At 25.8% G+C, this 27,493-nt stretch overlaps 1 protein-coding gene and 1 long non-coding RNA gene across 6 annotated transcripts; one reads left to right on the top strand and one right to left on the bottom strand.

Moving 5' to 3' along the window:
* The first annotated feature begins 1,011 nt into the window (after positions 1 to 1,011).
* On the top strand, positions 1,012 to 27,493 carry LOC132939463 (uncharacterized). Of its 5 annotated transcripts, none has more exons than XR_009663985.1 (20): positions 1,012 to 1,200; positions 3,299 to 3,365; positions 5,029 to 5,204; positions 6,018 to 6,156; positions 8,278 to 8,361; positions 8,441 to 8,574; positions 8,646 to 8,731; positions 11,426 to 11,472; positions 11,574 to 11,687; positions 12,039 to 12,165; positions 12,248 to 12,418; positions 13,044 to 13,252; positions 13,385 to 13,498; positions 14,177 to 14,312; positions 14,393 to 14,575; positions 17,284 to 17,480; positions 17,567 to 17,680; positions 19,189 to 19,336; positions 20,479 to 21,266; positions 27,359 to 27,493. XR_009663985.1 is itself a non-coding variant. In XM_061006634.1 (19 exons), the coding sequence occupies exons 2-18, from the start codon at positions 3,309 to 3,311 to the stop codon at positions 19,294 to 19,296; spliced, it is 2,196 nt and encodes a 731-aa protein (XP_060862617.1). In that variant the 5' UTR covers positions 1,012 to 1,204; positions 3,299 to 3,308; the 3' UTR covers positions 19,297 to 19,336; positions 27,359 to 27,474. The 5 variants fall into 5 exon arrangements, 2 of the variants coding, with proteins under 2 accessions (XP_060862617.1, XP_060862618.1); XR_009663984.1 differs by having other exon boundaries at positions 1,012 to 1,204; positions 21,061 to 21,266; XR_009663983.1 differs by having other exon boundaries at positions 1,012 to 1,204.
* On the bottom strand, positions 21,278 to 22,887 carry LOC132939464 (uncharacterized). The gene is made up of 3 exons (XR_009663986.1): positions 22,634 to 22,887; positions 21,655 to 21,868; positions 21,278 to 21,580 (listed from the first exon to the last, which is right to left on the bottom strand). It is a non-coding gene; the product is annotated as an uncharacterized LOC132939464 (long non-coding RNA).

Raw genomic sequence — 27,493 nt, 5'->3', positions numbered from 1 at the left:
CTCAAAATAAGTCTATCCGGCAGCGCTTTTGCGGCAACTTGGGAAATGTTTTTGCCTCATTAAGGGGAAATATTGTAATAGGCGGGAGGGTGGGAAGTTGTCCGACCTTATCTTCCAAGACCGTGTTCAAAACATTCATGTTTCCATTTTTCTCTTATCATATAAACTTATTGTGCTAAAAATAGTATAGATTGTTTATGTCAAATAAAATTAATATAAAAAAAAAATTTATTAGAATTTAGAAATTATTATATCTTTAATCGAGCTTGTGTACCAACCATAACCATAAGGGCCAGTTTCACCATAGAATATTCCATGGTTTCACCATCAACTTTAAACTTCCATTGCGCTTAATCGACTGATAACAGATATTTAACCCGGCAAATTCAGCCGATTAAACCCCGGTTAACTTTAAACGAAGTTTAAAGTAGATGGTGAAACTGGCCCTTCGCCCTTAGATATTGTTCTATGATATTATACATGAATCGTCACGGCAAGGTTGGTGGGTGTGGGGGGTTGACCACGAAAAATAGAACAACAGGTGGAGTTCGGGGGGATATTTTCCTTTTAGCATTACTAGCGCTATCGTAGTGGATTCTTATGGAACTAGAACATATCATACAAATGCCTAGTTTCATAAGTTTCCACTAAGTCAGCGCTAGTAATGCTAAAAGGAAAATATCCCCCCGAACTCCGCCTGTTGTACTACATTTCGTAGCCACAATATTCATCTCGTGTCCAGTCCAGTATATCTTAGTCTTAGACCGTGTCTTAGATCATATAGTATATTATGTATAAGTATGTCATGTCTCATTTTCTCATGCATAGATATTATAATAATATGGTGAATGTGATTGTTAAAGCATAGAACAATAATTAAAGTGAGGCCAACGAAATTAGGCGGGTGATTCTAGCGCCACAAGTGGCTTATTTCGGTAGGGCTATAGTTTTCGATAGGTAATATACCACTTGTGGCGCTAGAATCACTCGCCTAATTTCGTTGGCCGCACTTTAGTGAAAAACACGAGCTTTTTTACTTGTTATTAATTGTTGGATTTTATCACTTTTTCTTTAAAGTTATGGCTTCAAATTGCAATGTTCCATATTCTATAATTTTCCGTTTTACACAGTAACAATTTCTCTAATCTTCTGGGCTATAGTAGTTAGTATCCTTGTCTATGCTCGGCGTTTCGTCACTAAGTTAGTAAGTAGTATTAGTAACTAGACAGTAAGGTTTTAACCGTTTTACCGTTATTTATTTATATTTAATACTCAGACTTCAGATTGTTGAATCTTTCACGTATTTCTAAACGTTCGAACATGGTTTTACTGTTCAAACCGTATGATATTTGATGTTTGTCATCTATGCATTATTTCTTTGTTTATTTTATTAGTTAAGATTTATTTCTGTTTTAATCGTTCAATTGTGTGTATACAAGGTAAACAATATTATATAATTATTAATAATATATAACTTTTACACATTTATTAAGTATTATAATTATCAGTGATGTAGTCCTAAAAAAGTTTATGGGTACACGCCTAAATCATTGTAAAAAATAATGTTGGGGGGGCTACGCCTAACATGCGTACTACAATTTTCTATTAGGGTACACGCATAAATATAAAATTAGGAGGTGGGTAAACGCCGTATATAACGCTGTAGTGTTGTGTCATATTTATAGTGGCGTACTTGAGTATTACACATTACGTATGTGTTATGTGCAAATGTCGCTGGTGCTCACCTTGGGGCTAGTGGGGGCAACGCCTTTTATTATCAAACGTGTGGTAACGTTTTGAAAAAAAATGAATAAATACAATTATAAATAGAATTTGTTTAATACTGTGTACACCATGTGTCTACATATATCAAATTAAAAAGATAAATCCTTTTACAGTTCTCTGTTTGTTTCTGTTTGTAAAATAATTATTATATCAACAATTCTATTCATCTTCTAAATTTAAGTTAAACAAGAACTATTTTTGAAGTAGGTACAAATGTACAATATGTGTATAGAAAGATTAGGCCGACTTCAAATTCCATCTATTAAAAACAAATGAGCATGCCAGTTCCTTTATCAAAAAAAAATTTGCAACAAATAGGCATGCAAACAAAATTCTATTAAATATGTTATTTATATGAACTTAATTCAATTTTTATTTCATATGGAATTCTACGAAAATTAATTTAAATGTATGTTCGTTTTAATGTAAATAGATAGTACTGATTTTGTACAGAATTTTGATAATTTAGAATAAAATTACTTATTTACATTTCTGATACAAAATATAGGAGTGTACTTACTCTTCGTTCCAGGGACGCACTTTCCACAAGAATTTTAAAAGCCATTAGAAACTTGAAACTTGAAACTTAGAATCTTGCAATGAAAATTTATCAAAAATAAAAATAAAAAATTTAAATGTATCTCATATACACAGTTCTTGGTAAAAATAAATCGTTTATACAGTGTCGGTAAATTTCAATCAATTCTTTATATGACTATATAGTATAATTCAAAATATAGACAATGCGACAAAGTATGTCAGTTCTTTATCTTAATTTTTTTTAAGTAATAACATAATATGCATTAGTTTGCTTAAAATCTTTAAATATGCAACATCAATTTTTGTATTTGGATTGTATGTACTATGAAACAAATTTGTATCAAATCGGAATTTTAACACGCATCTTCTTAAGAAATATGCAAATGCCAAAGTTCCGAGCCCTGGTAATAACTTATTAGTTATTAATAATAATGTAAACGTACAGTTTCAATCTTGACACCTATACCAAGGATTGGAAGTTAAATGCAAAGGAGGTCTGGATGTTATGAAAAAAAGTGTTGGAGGTTCAGAAAACTTTCTTTTGTTTTTGTTTAGCCAGTTACCTTAGGTTTACATAGAGATAATTAATAATCAAAAAAAATCAGCATTAAAGTAAAATATATTTTACTGTAGTTCAGAACCGGATTGGTATGTATCGGCCCATCAAGATTTTCACTTCTACACAGCCCATTTAAATATTCACTGTTCCAAAATTATGTCTAAAATTATTATGAGCTTATATGTGACCAATCTTAATTTAAACATGAATTTATTTTCACTCACACTCACACAACCGGCCCAAACTTTAAGCGACTCACCAAAATTTTCTCGGTACCTCGCCTAACCAATTCGGACTTTGATCTAGTTATTTCCCCTCCAAGGTCCGGATTTGGACTGCAGGCCGTCTATTGCTGGCGCCTGACCTATACCAATATAAAAAATATTTATTTTGTATAATTTATTTTTTATTTAGAGTTAGTAATATGGGCCTTAACTCACAACAAGTTTTGTCATTTATTCCTGCAGACTCTTGGACTCCAGTAAGTGATTTTTATACAATGTATTTTAATATGCAATGATTGGTATTTCTATATTTTTTTAATATAACATGATCATTTCTAAACTTAAATTGTTTTACACATTTAAAAATAGCTCATGTAATAAATTATATATGAAATTTATTATAATTTGTGTGTATGAAAGTTATATTTTATATATGTTATATATAAGTATGGTTGTTTAAAATGGTAGAGTGGCAATGATATTTTAAATTCAGATATATTACAATGTGAAGTGTTATTATTTTTTTAGTGTTCAAACATTAATATAATAACCAATGTTGGATTATTGAGTTTTAAAGTGTTACGCAGAGCCGTCCCGAAGACAAAAAATAGGAAGTTTGGGGGCTAAGATCATAAAAATGCAGACTTAATTTTTTTAACTAAATAAAAATGTTGACCTTTATTTTATCTACTAATTTTTCATATTTTTTTTAAAAATAATTTTCAAAATTTTCTGAGTTAAATATTAAAAATATAGGTAAAATCAAAAAATTGTATTGTATTACAAAGAATTAAACCAAACATTGAAATGCAATATTTAAAACTAATATGTCTGGATAATTTTCAATAGATATTGATATAGCAAATGTATATTTATGAGTATATTATTAGGTATTTGTGGTATACATGAAAAAGTTCTGAATATTATTTTTCATTTAATATAAATATTAATAATAATACTATTGGTAGCCTAAAGGTTAAACATATTTAGAGCCTAAAGGTAATAAAGTCTTAATTTTTACTTTTTCAATAAAATATAATTTTATAAATAATTATTTTCATATAAATTTTGTTCTTGATGTCGTGTTAAAAGGTTGGCTAATTGTAAAATTACAAAATTTCCGACCGTATATTATAAATCTTCATCTGTGAATTAGGTTAGGACTTAGGGGCGCCACTACACACACACAGCAGTCCCCTCTATGAAGGATGCTGGTGTCACATTTTCATCAGATTTACCTAACCAATAAATACTCATATTTATTTATTTACAAATTAAGTCCATTTACAATAGTAATATATAATGTTGCAGTATATCAAACATATGATAAAACATTCATTTAGTTATTAAATATTATTTATAACATAGAATTGTTAAACAATTAAAATGTTTTTACAAATAAAATACAATATAATAACTTATATTAATACAGCTTAAAACATAGTATATGAGAGAGAGGTAAAAAGAAAATAATTTATAGAAATACATTTAAAATAATTATATATTACATGCTGATTTAATATCATTTATATTGTAAAAAAACAAATCTTATTTTACTGAATTTGAATTTAATATCAATGAATTTATTGGGGAGGAAAAAGAATAGTTAGCACGTATATTTTTAAATTAAATAAATCATTATTTCTTGTAAAGTTAGTTTTTTGCTTTTTGCTTGAAAATTCAGTTCTTAATTCAATTACACATGCAATATAAAATAGGTTAAGTTAAAATTTAATTTCTACCATTTTGTCATGTTTATTACTGGGAGGTTACCTAATATATTGTTATTAATTTCAATTAAATATAAGAACTGTATACTACTGAATTAAATTTGTGATTTTTGTTTGGTTAATTAATAGCTTATGTAAATTGAATTATATTGTACATTAGAATGTTAAATGTTATTTTAATTTCTTTTAGGTTTTTGTAATGCCTGGTTATAAATCGAGTAATGGAATTTATATAATATCTACAAATGAAAAATATTTACAACGTTGTAACGACATATATAAAATGGCATTACATAGTTATACATTTGAAAAAGTCAATACATATAAATTTATGGAATTAGTTGCAGTAGAAATTGAAGGATTATGGTTAGTATTAATAAACATACTTTATGCTTCAAACATAACTTATATTTTAAGCATATTTATATAGTAAGTATTTTTATATTTTAATTTTTTTGAAACTTCAAGGAAATGTTTATAACAATAACAACCAAATGTTTATTACATTATATTTTGTGTAAGAGGTATGAACTATGAAGATTAAAATCTTAAGTCTTCGTGATAAAATTATGAGAAATAGCTGTTATTAAGTATAAACATACATATTTTAGTATACACAATTTAAATTATTAACATGTATGAAAGTAAATAGTTCATTAAATATTAAATGTTCGAAACAAAATTAAGATTTTAACCGAACTATACTTTGTCCAGAAAGATAACATACCCCGGACTAATGAAAATTGGTTCTTCTACCCATCTCCATGAGACACCCTGCCATAGTGAAACCGATTTTTATGAGAGAATGTTATGGAGGGATGCCCAAATTGGGGTGTTTTATCGTTAGATGTACATGTTTCTATGTAAAAAAAAAATTAATTATAATAAATCATTCAAATATTTTGTAATATTTTTTTGTTAACCAATCATTTATTTACCATATGAATAGATAAAAAGAAAGTACTTTATACCATTCATATTTATAATAATACATCTTATACATAAATTATAATTTATTTTATTTATAACTAAGTTAATAGATAAAAGAAAGATTACAAATGCCAATTAAATTTAAGTAAGGTCAGTTAGAAGAATTATATCTAATTAAGTTTGCAAATCATAATTTATATAAATTTTAAATAAATTATGGAATTATTAGTTTTGATTTTTTTTTTTTAGGTGCAGAGGTAGAATGTTAAGTTATAATGAATTTCTGGTTGAAAACACAGCTGTTGAGTTAATTGATTCAGGAACTATTGTCAAAAAACAATTAAGTGATTTATATCATTTACCACATGGTTATAAATATGATCCTTTAGTAAGTGATATTTTTATAACACTAAATACTAGTAAAATATATTTCAAGGATTATTTTAGAATAATATTGAAAATTCAAAAAGTTTTCTAAATATTTTTATTACAATATGCTAGCTGCTAAGAGAATATTATTGACTAATGCAAACATAAGATGAAAGCACATATCACAATTACTTTATATATAGGAAGACAATGTACCACCCAAAATTCCTAAGCAAATAATATTATTAGGGCTCGAATTTAAATGGTTTAAAATTTCAAAAATATATTTCTGACCTGAAAACTAAAATAAATGTGAAACCAATGTCTTGACCTCACACATAACACAACTCATCGCAGAAGCTTTGAACCAGTTTCTGGGTAATGATCTTATTTTGAACAGAGTATATATTTAATAAATAAAGTATAAAAAAAATTTAATCATAATGATAATAAAACATATAGATGAACGGCTATCTACATATTATATAATATTGGTCATCAACTTATTGGCATGTGTGACAAATTTGTTGGAACGTTTGATATAGTGAAGCGATAAAAATTCTGAAACAGATTTGAACTTGTTGTCAAGTCTAGTTGAAATTGACTTCCCCACATTTTTGATATTATCCCCCAAAATTCCTTAAAATGTTATATTGTAAAAGACTAATTAAAAAACTGTCATATTTTAATTTTTGGAGAAGTTAAAATTAAAAAATCCAAAATATGGGGATGTCAATTTCAAGTAGAGTTGACAACAAATTCAAATCGGTTTCAGAATTGTTATCGCTTCATTAGATCAATTGGTATGTTTGGCAAAGAACACATCTAAAACCCTATGTCGCGTGTGTTAGACAAAGACAGAAAATCACTGGGAGGAATTCCCTTTAATGAAATGTTTCAAGTTTCTAGATTAATATTATATGAATGATAACAAAAAACAAAATTTGTTGATACATTTTTATAATACTTTTAAGTATCCAATATCATCAAAATTTTAACTTCAAATGCTCATATAAAATTATGTATCCGTAACTTTTTTTTTCAATTTATGTAAAAACAACTTATAATGAATTTTGTGTTAAATAAAGATTAAAGATTTAACTACAAACAATTTGCAAATTTTCACGATTTTTATGAATTTCAGAAAAATTTAAACTTAAAATGTTTAAGAAAAATTGAGATTATGTATTTTTGATGTTTTTAACTGCTGTATCTTATGAAGAACCTTGTATTAGATTTTAAGCTTTTTTTACACCTACACAACAATTTTATCCTACTTAAATTGAAAATGAACTAAAAAAAAATAAAAAGAACCAAATTATTTTTAAAGTTACATTGTCAAAATTTTTCGTTTTAAATCTAAGATTTGAAAATTTAATACAAGATTCCTTATAAGTTAATCTACTTTTATCAACAAAAAAACCTCTACCGGAAAGTCAAATAAAATTTTTATGAGCTTTTAAAGTTCATATTTTTACAGCATAGGATATTCACTCAATTTATCATGTAGCGATTTTGTTATTTTGTTGTAATTCAAAAACACATAACTGTAAATACATGAAAATTTAACTGAATTTTCTATACATCATCAAATTTTCAAAATATTTTACTTGTTTTGAGCATTTAAAGTTAATGAGTTTATTAGCAACTTTATGAGCAAGTTCGATTTTTGACAAAATTTATCATATTTAAAATTTAATAATTATTTTGTAGTTAAAAATGTACAAAATGTTCAACTTTTATGGCTAAGGACTGAAAATTTAAAACAAGGTTCCACGTAAATAGGTTATATATAAATTACTTTATTCACAATAATATCAAATATACATGGTAATATCATACGCTGTCTGACCGCCTTCGCTCAGATTTGTTTTCTTATACAATGATATATTTTTATCATTGAATTTAAATTTAACACCATCCATTACAGTGACCCACTTGTAACCTACTGTACAGCATAGTGACACCCACTCGCCCACCTTTTTAAATTTGTTATGTCAGAATCATACTGTGCAAATAACTGATCTTAGAGATTTCAAAAATACACTACACATAAACTATACATTTCTAAACATATAAATGTTTATTATCATTGTACAATTTTTAACTAATTAACATAATATTATTTATTTGTTTACAGTGTCTCACAATTAAACCTGTTAATGAAATTCCTTCCCTTACAATAGTTACACAATTTTATGTTCAACCTTTATTATTAAAAAGTGTAAGTTCAGTATTTAAATTTATATTAATGCAAACCATTTTTTATGTTTTTAATTAATTGAACGTCTTATTTAATTTAGGAACTTCATAAAGGTTATGTTGTAGTAAATATCAAACCAATAGAAATGATTAATGAGATATATTCGGAGAAGACTTATGAAGAAATGAATACAAAAAGTTCTCATCCTTTAATCATAAGTACAAAGGACAAATGGTAATTTATAATATTAAAGTATTCTAGTATATTAAAAAATTTTTTTTTATTTTTTGCATTTTTATTTATAGTACAGTTAAAGATTCTAATTGTAATGCCCAAGAATTTAACAAGTTAAATAACCACATGACTTGCATGAAAGAACTCAAAAAACAAGGTAAAACAATTGTTGAATTCAAGAAAAATTATGATGGTTAAATTATTTTTTTATATTTTATTATTTTAACTTATGATATATTATTATTATATAATAATAATTCATATATTTGATACATTTAATTTGTACTTATCAATTTAATACATCTTATGAATCTATATCTACTATCTAGTGGCTTATGACCAACACTAGCTAAAAATTAATAATTTTATAAAAAAAAAAGTTTATTTTTATACTATTGAATTATAAAAAAAATTTTGAAATTGTTTGTACCTCTAAATTGTAATATAGTATTGGATATATAATTAAATTCCTTAACTAATGCAAAGTTTCAAAAATTGAATGTTATTTACAAAAAATTAATTTAAATAGAATACAAAATATATATATATCCATAAATTGCGCTAAAAGTTTTTTAATTCAGATATACATCAGTTCTTGAAAAATATATAAATTGAATAGCAAAAAATTACTGTGCTAAAAACAAATCCAATTCATACATTTTGAATCTTACAACAATAATTTTTGTAAGTGCACACTATAGTGCTTGTATTTTTTAAAGTTTACTAGTTCTTAAGCAGTATATTAAAAACTAAAAAAGCTAGTAATCAGTAGCAGATTTATGAGGGAGAGAGGGGGCGACGTGGCGATTGTTTTAATTAGTTAATTTCACGATTTAGATAATACGGTGTAGAAATTCTGATTTCCCTAACACATTGAGCATAATAATACTAACTATTCCAAAAAATCGCTTGGGAAGTAAGCTACATTTGTCCCTAAGTTTTAATGTGTATAACACTACACAGAAATATTTAAAGAATTTCCCTTCTTAGTGTTCCTGGCGGCTAATGCTAGTATTAAAAGCCGTAAAATTAAGACTCAAAAATGTCTTAATCAAAGATCTAAAGTGACCCGTCGTATTACTGCATCGTAAAATTAACTGATGAATTAAAAAATAAAAAAAATAAAAAAAAATATTTTGGACATAACTTACAAATTATGTTTGAGCGTTTTCATTTGAAAGTACCATAAATTAAGCATGCAAAACATGCATTTTGAAGAAAAAAATCCAAAAAACGCTTAAGATTGAACTGTTAAACTTATAATCAGGGCTCGGAACTTTATGCGCTAAAATACAATTAAATATGTGCATACGTATGCACTAAAAAAACGCAAATATGCAGTATATTATGCATATATTATTTTATAAAAAATATATATTTTGAGGTATAATTAAAAAAAAAATTTTTTTTTGAATCATAAATATTTTATTTATTTATTATTATTTTTTTGATGACTTGGAGCTGTTATACTAAATCTATTCCCAAAATTCTAAATTTATCAAATACAGCGATTATTAAATATTAAATAATGTTGGGTATTAATTGGTATTTATCCAACATATTTACAACATTACAAATTTTTTCATAGTATTTACAATAATAAATTACTGTATTGATCCAGTTACGGGTTATGATTGGTTCTGGAAGTAAAGGAATCTCCGATGCGTAATTTTTGAAAATTTGTATACGTGATGGTGCTTTTTTAAATATTTTTTTATACATTGGCTACGATATTATGAACAGTACCAAATTGATTTTGTACTTCTTCCGAAACTCTATGGAGGCCATGAGCAGCACGTCATGTACCATTTTAGAGTAGAGTGCGTTCAAATAGATTTCCCACACTTAATCAGTATATGATTGGTACTATTTATTTGTAAATCATTTAATTTACAATATTCAATTATTGAAAACTTGTTTATTTTTGTTGATTTCTAAAACGTTTTAACATAAAATGCATTTATATACTCAAAATCATATAAATTAAGTCAAATATGCAACATAAATTTTTGTATTTCAATAGTATGGTTCATGAAACGAATCTGTATCAAATCAGATTTGAAATATGCAGCTTCCTGAGAAAGATGCAAATGCATAAGTTCCGAGCCCTGCTATAATGTTTCATACTTTTGGATTTAAAATGCAATATTTTTGTGTACCTACTCAGAAGAGTTTGATTTATTATTTATAAACTGTAACTAAGATTATTTAATTAATCATATTAATTATGTTAAGTAATTGTTAATCAATGTTTGTTCAGAGTATTTAAATTTTAATCTCAACTTGGATACTCATATAAACTCATATTAAGTTAATTATTAATTAATATAGAATTACATTTTCATTGTACTTTCTATATCACTCAAAAATATTCCTACTCGCCACCCCCTTGGACAAGTTTCAGATCCGCCCCTGCTAGTAATAATTATCATTATTTATTTTGTGTTTTGTTAGGTAATAGTATATAATAATAGTATATCAGTGGCCCAACCAGGAATTTTTCATGGGGGGGGTCTGACAAAATAAACCATCTTAATTTTTATTCAAGTTTATTGAGAAAATGAAATTAATTTACTATTATACGTGCCAAGGGGGGGGGGGGGGTCCAGACCCGGAGTCCACCCCCCTGGTTGCGCCACTGTAGTATATACTACTACTTTAAACCTAAAAAAATCTTACAAAAATGGTTTTAAATTATTTGTTTTATTAGTAAAAGTTAATAATAGGTATGTTTAAACATATATTAATTTGTATCATTATAGCTAACTATTAATCTATTATATACAAAAATATTTTACATTAATTATTATTTATACATACATTCTGAATATTACATTGTTATCTATTTTAGGCATTATTGAAAATAAATATGTTGAATTTTCAGATGACTTGAAAGAGGTAAACATTTTTATTTAAATTAGTTTATGTATTTATATGTAGAAAACTAATATAATTAACTTTTTTCAATCATAAAAATAATATTTCATTTTTTATTTAAGGTATTAATTGAAGAAAAAAATTATTTTTTGAAAACTTTGTTAAATAATGGAAATATATATGACTTGAATAATATATTTTCAATACCTAATAATTATAATTATAAATTGTCATTGGTAAGTCAATATGTCATTAACTAAAGTATGTTATTATGCTAATCATTTTTGGTGTCAATAATTGCATATTATAAATTATTTTTACTTTCTTCATTAATTATAGACAATAGTATTAAAAATTCAATATCTTATTAATAATCATGTTACAAACAATTAAAAATAAAAACACTACTAATTAAAGGTCAATAAAAATATGAGTTTTTTTTAATACATAGTACAAAAGTAGCTTTCAAAATAAAATAAAATTGTTATCTCAAAAATCACGATAATGATTTATTTATCTATTTTGTCTACATTAAAATACCTGTTTATATATATAAATAATTAATTTTGAATTTTAAAATCCAAAAGAAATATGTTGACCAAAATAATCAACCTGTTCTTGTTCATGATGTCATTGAATACAACCAAAATAACGATGATACACATAAAACTAATAATAATGATACTTCAATAATTAAAGAATCAAATGTTACTGGTAAGAATACTATTGAAAGCTCCATTTTATTAAATTTATTAATTATTATTGTTTTTTATGTTTTATGTGTCTATTTTTATAGGTTTAAGAACTTACTCTACATCACACATGTCAGTAGATAATATATTTAAAAATGGATCATCTGTTGAATTTTGCTATGGTACAAACATTAATTTTGTGTATATTAGAAGTTATGACCAAAAAAAAAAATATTCAAAAGAAATGAAACAGTTTTACGCATATTATAAAATAAGTAAGACTTTGTAACTTTTTGATTATTTACCAAGAATATTAATTTAATTACTATTTTATAATAACAATAATTAAGCTCTTGATGTGTAATGACTAATGAACTCATCAGTGTGATTTTCATAATATGAAAACATATTATGTTAAACATGTGACGTACCGGGCATTTTTTAAGTGTGATCTACCAGGAATAAACACAATTAATATAAGTAAAAATATAACTTAAACATATATGATATTAAACAAGATATCAAATAACAAGTTATTTATTATTTGATAACGAAAAGGTTCAATTTTATTTGTCTTTGCAATTAACTGTTTACTGGGACTGTCGTCTTCATAATAATAATAATAGTAATAATTATTTATTCAATGAATAATTAAACATAAATTATACAGTTTGAGGAGATCATTTGATTTTAATGTACAAATTTGTAAATAATATGCGGATAATGCCTTTTAAATTAAAAAAAAAACCCTAAACAGCTAAAAAGTTAATAAAAGTTGTTCTAAAGCTTTCAGAAAAAAATGAAATTTGTATTAAAATCCTAAGCTATGCAATATATAGGATTTATTAAATAATTAACAAGTTATTAGAATATTAATTTTTATATTTGCTTCTATTACAGAGGAAAATTTAAAAATCAAAACAAATATAACCATTGGAGATATGGTTGCAGCCACTTTGTTACATTACAATGAAATACACAGAGCTGTAATATTAGAGGAGAGTTCAAATCATTCTTTTAAAAATTATTTCTGTTTTTTTATTGATATCGGCTGTAAAGAATATGTTAACCCAAATCATATCTTTTATTTATTAGAAGAAGCTAAAAATGTAAGTTTCTTATTAAATTTGATAAAATAATATTTAATGACTTACAATACTAAAGAATTGATTTAATAGTTATATAAATGAAAAAAAAAACAAATTGCAATACCATGTTTTATGTTTAAAATATTTTTTTAGGTTCCTTATTTAGCTCATAGAGTGGAGTTGAAAAATATTCCATTGCATAATACTATGCAATTAAAGTATTTAAAGAACTATTATGATCAATTGTATTTACAGCCATTATTAATAGTTAGTTAATATCAAATATTTATTTTTAAATATATAATATTATATTTGACCAGTGGCGCCGAACTCATATGCCATGTAATGCGATCGCTTCACAAAATATTTAGATGATTGGAAAGTTGCGGTGGGTGGGTGGTTGAATACAATTTTAGATTTCCTTCACTAAAATGTTTAGAGTTCGGCGTCACTGCATTACGCACAATACAGTCAAACCAGGTTAACTTACATTATATCTGCATTTGTTGTCACCATCTTATAAACACACAACATAGCATATTTTATGTTCAGAATAATCCATAAAACTCTGTTATTTGTATACTGAAGTAAATTCAAAGGTAAGACTTATCTAGAAAACCCCACATATGATGAATATTTTTTTTTATGTTTTAATTTTAAAATACCAATAACTAACTTAAAATTAAAATATCAAAAACGTTCTACGTGGGTCCTTATAATTATTTCTGACAGTAACATGGTAATATATTAATTCCAATAAAATAGGAACTTCGAGTTATCTACTCAACATAATTAAACACAATTATTTAAAATTGTGTTAAAATTAGAAATTCTTGGTAGAAACCTGTGAATAATTTGAAGTTTCTTTAATTTCAAGTTAACCAAGTTTGACTGTATATATAATTATTATATATTTTTTGCTTATAATTTATAATATGTGTTTAGGAATATGTTGAAAGTGATTCCAGTGGATTAAACAAAGCTATATTAAAAAGAAAATCAGATAATAAGGATATTTATTTAGATTTAAAAGAATTTTTACAAAAAAAATTATCAAGTTTTAGTTTGTTACATAATAAAGGTATAAACTTGATGATAATAATTATTATTTTTTGACATTTTTAAAAATGTTTAACATCAACTGTTTGATACATTTTTCAGGAACTAAATTAAAAATAACAGACTATTTGAAGTATAATGATTTGTTTAAAAATGGATCAGTAGTATTAATTACTCATTTCATTTCTATAAATCAAATTTATATCCGTATTAATACATCTGAATTAACAGAATACTATAATAATTTAATCACAGAAGTTAATAAGTTTTATGTCAATTCGAAAAGTGAGTATAAAAAAAATATTATTTTACATGAAATTATAGACTTTAGTATTTTTTAAGTACCTATAATGATATATATATTTATACATTTTGTTTATCGGGAAAAATTTTAAATATAGATATCTTCAGTGGGTCAATGTATAATGGATTGTATTAAACTTGAATTCAATGATATAATATCATTGCTTAAGAAAAACGATTCTGGGCGGAGATGGTTTGTCAGTGTTGGATTTTAAATTCTAAATGGAACGATGAATGTATTGATTTTACAATGATGTGTGTTTTTGTTTGTATCGGTCATTACCTTTTAGGACTGTAAAAGTGCCTGGATTTTCTTTAACACTATCTTTTCTGATAGGAAAGTGCATCTAGTTGGTACTTTGGGGGGTTCAAAAGTAAAATTTTTCCAGTAGTGCCGTGAAAACGGGGATTTTTACGCAAAATCGTTTTCGAGAAAATCGATTTTGGTTTTTGGTGCAACTCTTAAACAAATTATTGTAGGTACTTGAAATTTTAAATGAATGATTATATTAGCATTTTTTATACACTAACATTTTCCAAATATTTTGACTTAATTTGAGCTGTTTACGGAATTTTCAGTTCACATTTTTTTTAGTTTTTTTTCTATAAATATCAATAAAATGTAATTTGTTGGTTAAAAAAACTTGAAAATAGACTCCTTCTTGTATGTTTCAAAAACAGATGAAAAAAATTAAAAATCCATGGTCACAATTTCTTTTTATAAGCATTTAAAGTTCAAATATTGACAAAATACGTAAAAATGACGAAAATTTGCAAACAATTTTGAGTTAGAAATTCATAAAAAATTTTCTTTTTAAATCTAAGGTTTTAAAATGTAATACAAGATTCCTCATAAGCTTATCTACCTTTATCAAGAAAAAGTCAAATTAAATTTTTATGACTGTTTGAAATTCATATTTTTACAACATTTGATATTCACTTGATTTCTCATGTAACAATTTTCTTATTTTGTTGTATTTAAAAAACGAATGACTGTAGATACTTGAAAATTTCACTGAATGTTTATATTAGCATTTTCTGTACACCATACAATTTTTAAAATAATTTGACTCTTTTTGAGCGGTTTACAGACATTTTCAGTTTTCAATTTTTTTAGTTTTTTTTCTATAAATATCAATAAAATTTTATTTGTTGGGTTAAAGAGCATTAATATTTAATACAAAGCTCCTAATATATTGTTACAATAGCTGTTGTAAAATTTTAAAAATTCATAGGCACCATTTTTTTTATAAGCATATAAAGTTCAAATTTATCAAATTTAAAATTTAATAATTATTTTGTAGTTAAAAATTTATAAAATGTTTTAAAGCTAAGGATTGCAAATTGAAAACAAGGCTCCAGTAAATAGGTTATATATAAATTACTTTATTCACAATAATATTATCAAATATACTTGGTAATATCATAGGCTGACTGACCGTTTTCGCTCAGAATCGTTCTTCTTATACAGTGATATTATATAATTGAATTCAAATTTAACACCATACATTACAGTGACCCACTTGTAACCTACTGTACAGCAGAGCGACATCCACTTGCCCACCATTTTTATGTTGTTATTATTTACTATAGCCTGTTAGTTGAATTAATATAATAATATTATTATTTTAAATGAGATTTATATAAACAAAGCGTTAGAAATTAAAATCTCATTTTTAGTGGTTTTTCGTAATTTATCTGTAGTTTTTCCCGTGGTATTAAAATAAATAACTATTAAAAAAATCGATAAATGACCTCTCTAAAGTACCATCTTGATCCAATTTGCTAAAAGCTAAAGTACTATATGTTTAAATCGAATCACTCCTTCTGGTAGAAATTTTGTATACAGGATAAAAAAAAAAATAATAATCACCATTGTACAACCACTAACTTCCACTCAGAATCTAAAATAATTGTAATATTTTAATTTCCCAAAATGTCCCTAAATAAGTGATATTTAGAATATTGTATTAGTATAAATATTAAATATATTGACTATAAAAAAAGTTTCTTATTCTCAATGAACTGCAATCACCTGTCATTATTTTAAAAAGAAATCTGAGATGTTACTTCACCTACATAGTAGCTTTAATAAATTATTGTATACAAATAAAGATTTTGGGCGAAGAAGATATTTTGATTAATCATTAATGAAATAAAGCTGCACATATATTTTTAAATTGTAAGAACAACAATTTATGAGTGGCATTATGATATTACATCACATTTTCAAGCCATAATACCGAATTCAATATTGAGTTAGAACTGTGCTGGTTACATACAATATATATTTATTTTCAAAGAAAATCATTTAAAATGTTTTAAATTTACAGTTTAGAAATTAGAAGTAAATAAACTTCTGAATCATTGTTATTGTTTCAAAAAAATTGTATACCAAAAAATTTTAAGTTTTAAAAAAACATTCCTAAAACTAAGCTTTTAAGAAAAATATTTTAATAGACGGTATAATATATAACATATCTATTATTTTTAACATTTTAGGTTTAATTTATTTTGAGTCCTTAAAACCGCATTTTATTGATTAATTTATAACTAATTGAGCTCTAAATTGTTTGTATGTTTGATTAGTAAAGTAATACTGCATTTTACTTAAACTTTTGTAATAAATTATTTAAATGACTGATAGTAAAAATGTGATGTAAAATAATTGTTTTGTTCAATATATTAAGGTACATATCACAGAATACAGACTCCAAAAATTGGTGAAAGAGTTGCTGTAAAATCTCTATCTAAGAAAACATTTGTACGTGCAACTATTTCTAAAAAAATTAATGACACAACTTATTTAGTACACTACATTGATTATGGTGATAAAGAGTATGTGAAAGCAATCAACATTTTTCAGTTAGACTCTAGATTTGGACATGTATGTTTTTACTTATGTATCTACATTATTTTTTATAAGGTAAATTATATTGACTTATGCTACTTGTCTAATTTTTAATTTTATAGTTGCCACAGTCTGTGATTAAAATTGGTTTAAAAATTAGTATGTCAATCAATACAATTAAACATCTTCCTGAATACTTCAATCAATTAATTCAATTATCAGTTCCATTGATTGCGGTAAGTTACTTTTAATTGATTATTTTAAGATCGGTTTCATAATACCAAAATTATATAATTTATTTCAGACCACAGAGGTAAGGGTTAATTGATTATTTTGAACAAAAAGTTGGTTATATTATGATTGGTTATTTTCTATACTTTTTATCATACTACTTACAATCAGCCCTGATTAGGAATTCTGATCCTGACCAGTATCCTGCTGCATTAACTATATTGTCAATAGTTATCTCTTAAAAGTTAAAATCAACTTTTTTATACTAAAATATTGATAATTTAATGAAAAAATTTAATAAATATACCAATTAATAAATTACATATGATAATATGTTCCATCCATATTTCACAGAAGATTATTGTTTTTAAGTCAACACATTTATTAATTCAGGGGCTTTTTCAAAAATTTCCCCATACCTTGTACCTTTTTAAAAATGTTGGTTCTTTTACAGTGGCCCCAACGTTTTTAAAATGTGGTCAGGTAATTTCAAAACGTTGCGGCCCTCAATATCTTAATTATTTAATATAGAGATACCCTAAAATACATTTACTCATAATCATAGCTTAAATTTACATGCATGCTCATAATAAAGTTATGATGTAACATGGCTGTATGATGCCATGGACTTTTGTGCCACTGGTTTTGTGTAGTTAATTTTTCTATTGCTGACTGTTTTTGATTACATTAATATTAATACAATTGTATATGAATTATTGCATAAAAATAATAATTACTAATAATAAGTTAATTGTTAAATTATTATAAATTTATATTATATTTTTCTGTCTATCTTTCTGTATTATATTTTTCTGTGTTAATATGTGGTTAAAATTGTCTATTCTAAATCTCTTAAGAAGATATCATACCCGGAGTAGTTTTCTCTATCTAATTAACACACAACCGCTAATTTTGCATTAAGATAATAATCTATTTTACACTATTGATCTCTTATCAAATTTAAAGGTAAGAATATTACATACATATCAACTAGACTTTTTTGGATATTTTAATTTTTTCAACTATTCAACATTTTAAAATAGTAAAAATGTTTCTAAATTAAATTATCAAAAAAAGCCAACAGGGGAGGGGCTCTAAATATAATATTCTTACATTAACATTTGATTATTACTCCATTCACTATAACATGAAGAAAAATAAAACAGTAAAATAGATTATTCTAAATGTAAATTTTGCTGTTAGTTAGACGGAAACAACACATGCGGATACAACTTTGTTTTAAAACTATAATATACAAAGACCGAGTTTCTACTTAGCTTCTCTTTAGTTTTTTCCCCCTACCCCCCTACAAATGGATCTAGGCCAAAAGGACACACCTAGATTAATTTAATATGAATATTATTGTTTTATAGGTGCCTACTTCATTACTCTTTAAAATTGAATTAATTGAATGCATATCAATATTGAATCGCTTATTGCAATTATTACTTAATTTATATATAAGTATTTTGTACTTTTATATTAAAATAGTAATAAGTGTTTTTATCACTAGGAGTTTGACGAGGAAGATCCATTAGGGTTTCAAAAGATTGTTTTAAGAAAGAAGCTTGATGGCGTTAATATTTGTGAAGATATTTGTAATCTACCTGACCTATTATAAATAAGTGTTATAACAAACTTATGTTAAAATTTTTTTATAAGTAAGTATAAAAGATAAATCTTATCATGAACTAAAGAATAATTTTTTGTAATTGTTCTTTTAAAAGATATCAACTTAATTTTTATATTTTCTTTGATCAAAATAATATACCAATGCTCACATTAAAATATATATTATATGTTCTATCAGACAATTAACTGTAAATGTTAATTTAATTATTTCTCTATAGTATGAAAAATATAGCAATTTGTATTTCGGTGAATACAATAATTATTATGGCAACTAAAATAAAAATTTAATTAAAAAAGATATAAAAGACAGTTATGAGTTAAATGTTAAATGTGTTGAAGGTTGTCACTTGTCAGGTGGAGCGAGAAGGAGGTAAATCTCACTTAAACTCAACGACTTATATACTTAATAATAGTATATTACATTTTTAGTTAAATAAATTTCTTTAGAATAAAATTAAATCTATAAATTATATTTATAATTTCTCAATAGTTTTCATTGTTTTTAAGTGTCTGGAAAAACGAAAAAAAATGTATGTAAAACTACGTTTTTTTTTACCCAAAACCAGTTTTTGAAAAATTCCATTTTGATTTTTAGTATTGGTAACTCTAAAAAAAATAACCGTGGGTAGTACATGGCATTTTCACCGAATGTCAACAACATTTTATATCTAAATTAATTTTTATAATTTTGAAAATGCATTCTGCCGCCACGTGCCAGTGTCCCTATAGACAATAGACATAGCTATGGTAGTAAACACGCGTGTTTTTTGGTTTGGCAGATCTTTTATTGGGCACCTGTAGATATCTGCCATGCCCGGGTGTGGGATGGTGGCACATCTCTCTGGACACCGTGACTTGCCCGAAGAAAAAAGCCGCCCTCGACCAAGGTTTTGAACCAGCGTCGGTGCGCATCGCAACCGACGCCTAATTCCACTTGGCTAATCCGTCCCCGATAGACATAGTACCTATATTATTTGATTTGATACAGTGATATCTGATTGTTTAATTAAATTATTTATACCATTTCAATCTACACATATATGAACTACTAATGCTTAATTGTATGAGCTAAACAATTTATAACAATTCATTGTATACATTGCATAATATTATATATTTCTGAAAAAAAGGTAAAAAAAAAATCGAATAGTTCTTATATTTTGTTATACAGGTTAATCTAGCAACTGATATGACAGTACTCGGAAAAAAAATCCATACCTAACTGTTGGATACAGCTGCAAAAGTGTAAAAATTAATAATGAATACTTAGGTAATAATAAATGTTAAAACTATATAACATTTGAATGATAATATTATCTAGGTCAGACCTCAGTTCTGCATAAAATAAAAATGTTTACTGTTTTATAGTTGCCTCTTTTTGTACTTCTCTCTTCAGGTTCACCTAAAGCATCTATTGTTAACTTTGCTCGATCGGCGTAATTTCGTTTTTAATTTTTCTTATCAGTTTCCATATTGTAGGATGTTTTTGACCAACTAGTTTTGGAAACCTATTGTTCCATCCTTCAACAATGTTGTTGGTCTGTTACAGTTACTGAGGGTAGTTTCATTTACATTCCATACAGCAGGTGGGTACATCGGTGGTAGTTTTCGAAACATAATTTTATTTTCATCACTTCCTATTCTTCGATATTTGCCATTAACAACGTAGTATGCATCAAAATAATCTAATAGATCCGTGAGATTTTCGGTTAAATTGTTTTTTAGATACTTACGTCATTTCTTCTTCTACAAGGTGCAAAGGAAGGAATGCAAGTGCGTCAACTATTCCACAATGTTTCCAAAATTCTTCATCCTTTTTGTACATTGTGGCAAAACCGAGTGCTTGTACTTTCCGGAACGTTGATTGACACTAAGTATGATAGAAGCAGCCTCTTACATTTATATGAACACCTAATACTTCTTTTGCTGCTTCGATAACTGCACTTTCAAAGTCAAGATGTAAGTATCTGTGGTCGATATAAATTTTAGATATAAATCACATTCTTCCATTATAATTTCCACATATGTTGATTAAGTTTTTTGTGGTAAAATACAATAAATTGAAGATAAAAATACATTTTTTTTTATAAGTATTACGTATAATTGTAAGAAACATTTTGGGGACAATCCGAAATGCCCGTCTAAGTACCAGGTGTCTGATGCTGTAAGGAGTCTTAAATGATCATCTGTTGCAAACATAACTATTCTTTCAGATGCCTCTAGACCATTGTCCCTCAATAATAATCTATCATTATTAATAAATGCCCATTCACCTATAAAAAAAAAAATAGATATAATTATTGTTAACTATTTGTTTATCTCCTAAATATTATATAATATCTTATACCATGAATAACAATTTCTTGTATGTTTTGAGGTTTGTTTGGATCATGATAACTTCGATGGTTTCTAATGGTACGTTTAATATAAGCTTCCTTAAGCAATTCAGCTAAAATATCTACTGCTAAATTTTTGATTGCCTCGGAAAATATTTGGCCGGGAGTTACGTTTGACGCTAAAGCTTTTTTTTATCTTTCTTTGAATTTTTATGGCAGCTATAGCTATAAATAATAATTATTGTTAATATTGATTAATAGGTACATATTATATTATATGATATTGTTATATAAATATTTATTTATTTATTTATGAACGGGTAGATGCTCTTAAGCCCTTTAATAATAGTACAGTAAATAGAATCTCAATTTGACAAATATAACAGTTAAATTAAAGAATATAATGTTTTAAATGAGTTAATATTTTTAAAATTAATTAATTTTATAACTATAAGTAATAACTAATAAAATAATATCTAAATAAGAAAAAGTATATAAATATTTAATTCATTTTAAATAAATAAAAAAAAAAAGGTGAGTAAGTGAATGTCACTCTGCTGTACAATAGGTTACAAGTGGTTCACTGTATAATGGATGGTATTAAATATAATATCATTGTATATGAAAAACGATTCTGAGCAGAGACGGTTTGTCAGTGTGGATATTCGACCAAATTTGAACATAAAATAACTGAAAAAAACGGTGTTTTTATATTTTTGAGATTTTTTGGTTACCCCGTGGAACCTTATTTTAACTGTTATAGTATTATTTTGACTACTTATCGTGCACACATATACAAATAATAAAAATAAAAACACACATCATTGTAAAATCAATACATATATTCATCTCTCCGCTCAGAATCTAAAATAATTAGGGAGGTACGTAAATGCATATTATAATAAATAAATAAAATATATATTATAGTATGTAACAATTTACAATATAATATGTAAAAACAATGTTATTGTAAATTAAAATAATGTTTACCATTTTTATCTGCAGAATGATTATATTCGTGGATTTCTCTTGGATTTTTAATTGTATAGGATGTTTTTAAAATAGCTATCCAGCTTTTGAACGAACTATACATTTTAAACATCTCCATCTATAATAAAATACTTACAATCCTTTTGACGTATGTACATAAAATCTTTGAAACAAACTTTATCATTTCCATGAGTGGATTTAATTATTTCCATAATAACACTATTCATTTCAATATTACTCAACAAGTTACTCTATAGTCTATACAACACTGCGGGAACTAGAGAAGTATACTAACCGTCTAAGGTGTAGTGTAAGTGTGTAACCGTAATAATTTATCATTAGCAATATTGGCGGCCCGCAAAGTGGTAATAAATAGACCACCAATAATATTTTTCTAGATTATAAGCTCAAGAAATGTAGTCAAATTATTTGTTAATCATACTATAATGATTTCAATACGTCGCGATCATGTCTTTATCTGTCTATAATGCGATTGACGTATGTTTTGCGTCCGGGACCGAAACTAATTTGTCAGTCTGTATTATATCGTAATCGCAATCTCATTTATTAAGAGGACGTTACACAGGTGCGTCGTCCGGCATTTGTTGTCTCCGTTTAAGATGTACAATTCTATTTAAGTAAACTTAGCAAACACAGCAAAGCAAACTTAGGGGATTTTTTTTCCTAGATTCGGTATGACAGTTGTGCAATTTTTAATCATAATCCGCTTCTGAAAACGTTTAGAAAAGATTACGTTTTTAGGAGCGGGGTTGGTATTTTTATTTTATACCTACTTAGTTCTTAAATGGTTCTTTTGCATCTAACCTAACCTAACAGTGATTTGATAACAACCAATTTATATTTAAATGTGTATTATTATATGTATATATATATATATATATATAAATGGAGCGTGAAAAATGTTACCTCATCAATCGAAAACGGCCGGTCCGATTTGGCTCATTTTCTAAGATGTTCGTAATTGCCTGGAGAATGTTTTTACTAAAGAAAATTTTAGGAAAAGTAGGAAATCGGGATGTCAAAAATACAACAGTGGCGCAAAAGTGTATTACATATTGGTTGCTATATGTTTGTTGATTTGTATTATTATTTTTTATTAATATATATATATATATATATATATATAAATTAATGTTTGTGTGTAGATTAGACCTCTGGGAAGAAGACAGGCTAATTTAAAAATGGTTAAGTTCGGTTTTAGATTCTGAGCGAAGCGATGAATGTATTGATTTTACAATGATGTGTTTTTTTTAAATTTTTTTTTTATTTTTATGTCTGTCATCACCTTTTAGGACAGTAAAAGTGCTTGGATATTCTTCAACAGTAACTTTTCTGATAGGAAAGTGAATATAGTTGGTACTTTGGGGGGTCAAAAGTAAAAATTTCCCAGTAGTTTTCAAAAGCGACGTGAAAAACAAAAGAAAAATTAAGGAAAAACGGGAATTTTTACGCAAAATCTGTTTTCGAGAAAATCGATTTTGGTTTTTGGTGTAACTCTAAAACAAATGACTGTAGGGACATGAAATTTTGACTGAATGTTTATAATTGCATTTCCTATACACCATAACATTTTCCAAATATTTTGACTTATTTTGAGCTGTTTACAGACATTGTCAATTTCCATTTTTTTTAGTTTTTTTTTCTATAAATATCAATAAAATTTTATCTGTTGAGTAAAAAAGCTTGAAAATTTAATAGAAGGCTCCTAGGTTATTGTTTCAAAGGCAGATGAAAAAAATTAAAAATCCTTAGTCACAGTTCTTTTTTATAAGCATTTAAAGTTCAAATTTTGACAAAATACTGAAAAATCACGAAATTTAGCAAATTATTTTGAGTTGAGAATTCATAAAAATTTTTCTTTTTAAATCTAAGATTTGAAAATGTAATATAAGATTACTCATAAGTTTGTCTACCTTTATCAAAAAAAAAAAATGTCTACAAGAAACTTAAATTAAATTTTTATGAGCGTCTGAAATTTATATTTTTACAACATTTGATATTCACTCGATTTATCATATAACAATTTTTTTATTTTATTGTAATTAAAAAACAAATGACTGTAGATACTTGAAAATTTCACTGAATGTTTATATTAGCATTTTCTATACACCATAAAATGTTGAAAATATTTTGACTCTTTTTGAGCTGTTTACGGACATTGTCAGTTTTCAATTTTTTTAGTTTTTTTTTCTATAAATATCAATAAAATTTTATTTGTTGGGTAAAAAAGCGTGAAAATTTAATAGAAGGCTCCTGATATATCGTTCTAATAGCAGTTGAAAAATATTAAAAATACATAATAGGCACAATTTTTTTTTATAAGCATTTAAAGTTCAAATTTTGAAAACATTTATCAAATTTATAATTTATTAATTATTTTGTGGTTAACTTTTATGGCTAAGGATTGAAAATTTAAAACAAGGCTCCACGTAAATAGGTTATATATAAATTACTTTATTTAAAATAACATCATCAAAAAAAACCGTTTTCGCTCAGAATCGTTTTTCTTATACAATGATATCACATCATTGAATTCAAATTTAACACCATCTATTACACTGACCCACTTGTAACCTACAGTACAGCAGAGCGACATCCACTTATCCACCTTTTTTTATTTTTTAAAATTGTGTAGATACCACACCATCTTTCTTACCGTTGTTCTATATTATATTGTTTTGTGTTTATTTCTTTAATTAATTTTTTTTTACAAATAATAATAATTAACATGATAATTCGGAGATAACGGGATTATCTTCTAAAAACGGGACAAAAAGCGTCTCGTTTGATATTTGTCGGGACAACGAGACATGATGATCAAAAAGGGGACAATCCCGTTTTGAACGGGACGTATGGCCACCCTAGTGTAGCGTTTTCTTAAGATATACCCATAGATATAAGTATACAAATTGTAATTTAATATATTAATATTTATACATTATAATATTGTACATCATAACCATAGAAATTCTTCGTATATACGGTATATACCACCTAATATCATTGGTAAACATAAACCAAATCAGCTGATCGAGTTTCGCTTCTGTATTGTTCTTTGATAATCATAGATAATCATAGATAATATATAATTATATATTATCTATGTTGATAATAGTTCATGTAACAGATTGATATTTGATAACTGATTGTAAAATGTTCATAAAATAAAAACAAATATTATAGAATTGTAAAATAATATGAGTAACAGTTTACTAATAATTTAAAATTACCATTTACCAGCATACAGTTGATATAAAACGATTTGAACAGATTTAAATATGTCAAAAGAAGTAAGTAATGGTCAGTTAATATATTAGTTTTCATATAATTATAATGTAAGGTATGAAAAATAATAAACCAATCTAACTATTAGTATATTTAATTTTTCAACTGGAAACTCTTATGACTAACACCACTTACCCATTTGTTGTTTTTTTTGCTATAGAAAACTGTCAAAGCCCAAAAGTAATAGTTAAATTAATAAGAGTGTGGTGTGTCCCTGAAATCAGATGTATTTTAGGCCCAGGGGTGTATTTAAGGGGGGGCATGGGAACCACACCTCATGCATATATTTGATCAAATTTGATTTACCTGATATCAATAAAAAAGTTGCAATATCCATTAAACCCAGTCTTTAGTTATTAATTATGACATTATTATTTTGAAATGGAAAATATGAGATAACATATAAGTTATAACTATGTATAATTTTAATTTTTTGTAACTAATGTAACTTTTGTGTACTTTGTAACTTTTTATTAGGTAGAATTACTGAATCATAGCTCTAGGCCAAATTGCCTTAAGGGATTGGAAGCTGTGATTTTCTATCTTTGTATAACACTCGTGGAACATTGGAATTTAGACGTGTTTTCATTCTAACGTACCGATTAATCTGGTAAACCAATAAACCAACCTTTAGGTATAAATTAAAAATTTGTGATAATATGGTATTAAGTGTTGTATAAAACAACACAATATAATAAATAATTAATGAGTATTGTTTCTTATTAAAAAATGTATAAATATTTGTATAATAACCACATATTATTATATAGATATTCAATATTGTAAGATTAGTTTCGAATTTGCAGTTTCTGAAGTATTAAAACTAAATTCCCATTACACAATACATATAAAATATCATTATCTATAAATGGACCAATAAAGTTCTTCTGTAGTGTAGTCTATAAGTCGTCGTCCCAGTTCAAAACTATAACTCGAGTTATAACATATTCAAATAATGTACACCATCTTATAACAATTTCAGTTCAAGAACATAATAAAATATACTAGTCACAATAAGTCTACCAGAGAGAATTCTATATTTTAATTTATATTTAATTTTAATTTTATATTTTTTATTTTAATATTATAATTTACATGACATTACATAAAAAATCAATATAGAAAACCCATACCAGAAAAACCAATTATTTTAGTTGTTTACAGCTTTGAAGTGACCTGTCTTAAAATCAATTATTTTAATTATCTGTTATTGATATGTATTTAGGTATAACTTCTAAGTTCAAAGTGTAACTAGGTTACATTTTCAAGGCGCTGAAGTTATTTAAGTTCTTAGTTGGTTTATTCACAAACTTTACTCTGTAATTTCTAGAAAATGCTATTGTAAATGTTATAGTATGAATATTAATATTTAATATTAAACATGATGTTGATATAATATTAGATAAAATTATGTTTCAGAATGTGGCAGATCATCCATGCAATAAACTAAATATCTTGAGAAATGAAGATGAACTTTTTGATAATTCAAATTCTTCTGAAAATGTAAACAGTACCGATAAATTGAATTTGTCAAATACTCATGAAAAAAATTAT

Source organism: Metopolophium dirhodum, chromosome 2 (assembly GCF_019925205.1).
Source record: "Metopolophium dirhodum isolate CAU chromosome 2, ASM1992520v1, whole genome shotgun sequence".
Lineage (NCBI taxonomy): Eukaryota > Metazoa > Arthropoda > Insecta > Hemiptera > Aphididae > Metopolophium > Metopolophium dirhodum.
The sequence above is the reverse complement of the archived record's forward strand: the minus strand, read 5'-3'. Positions and strand labels throughout refer to the sequence as shown.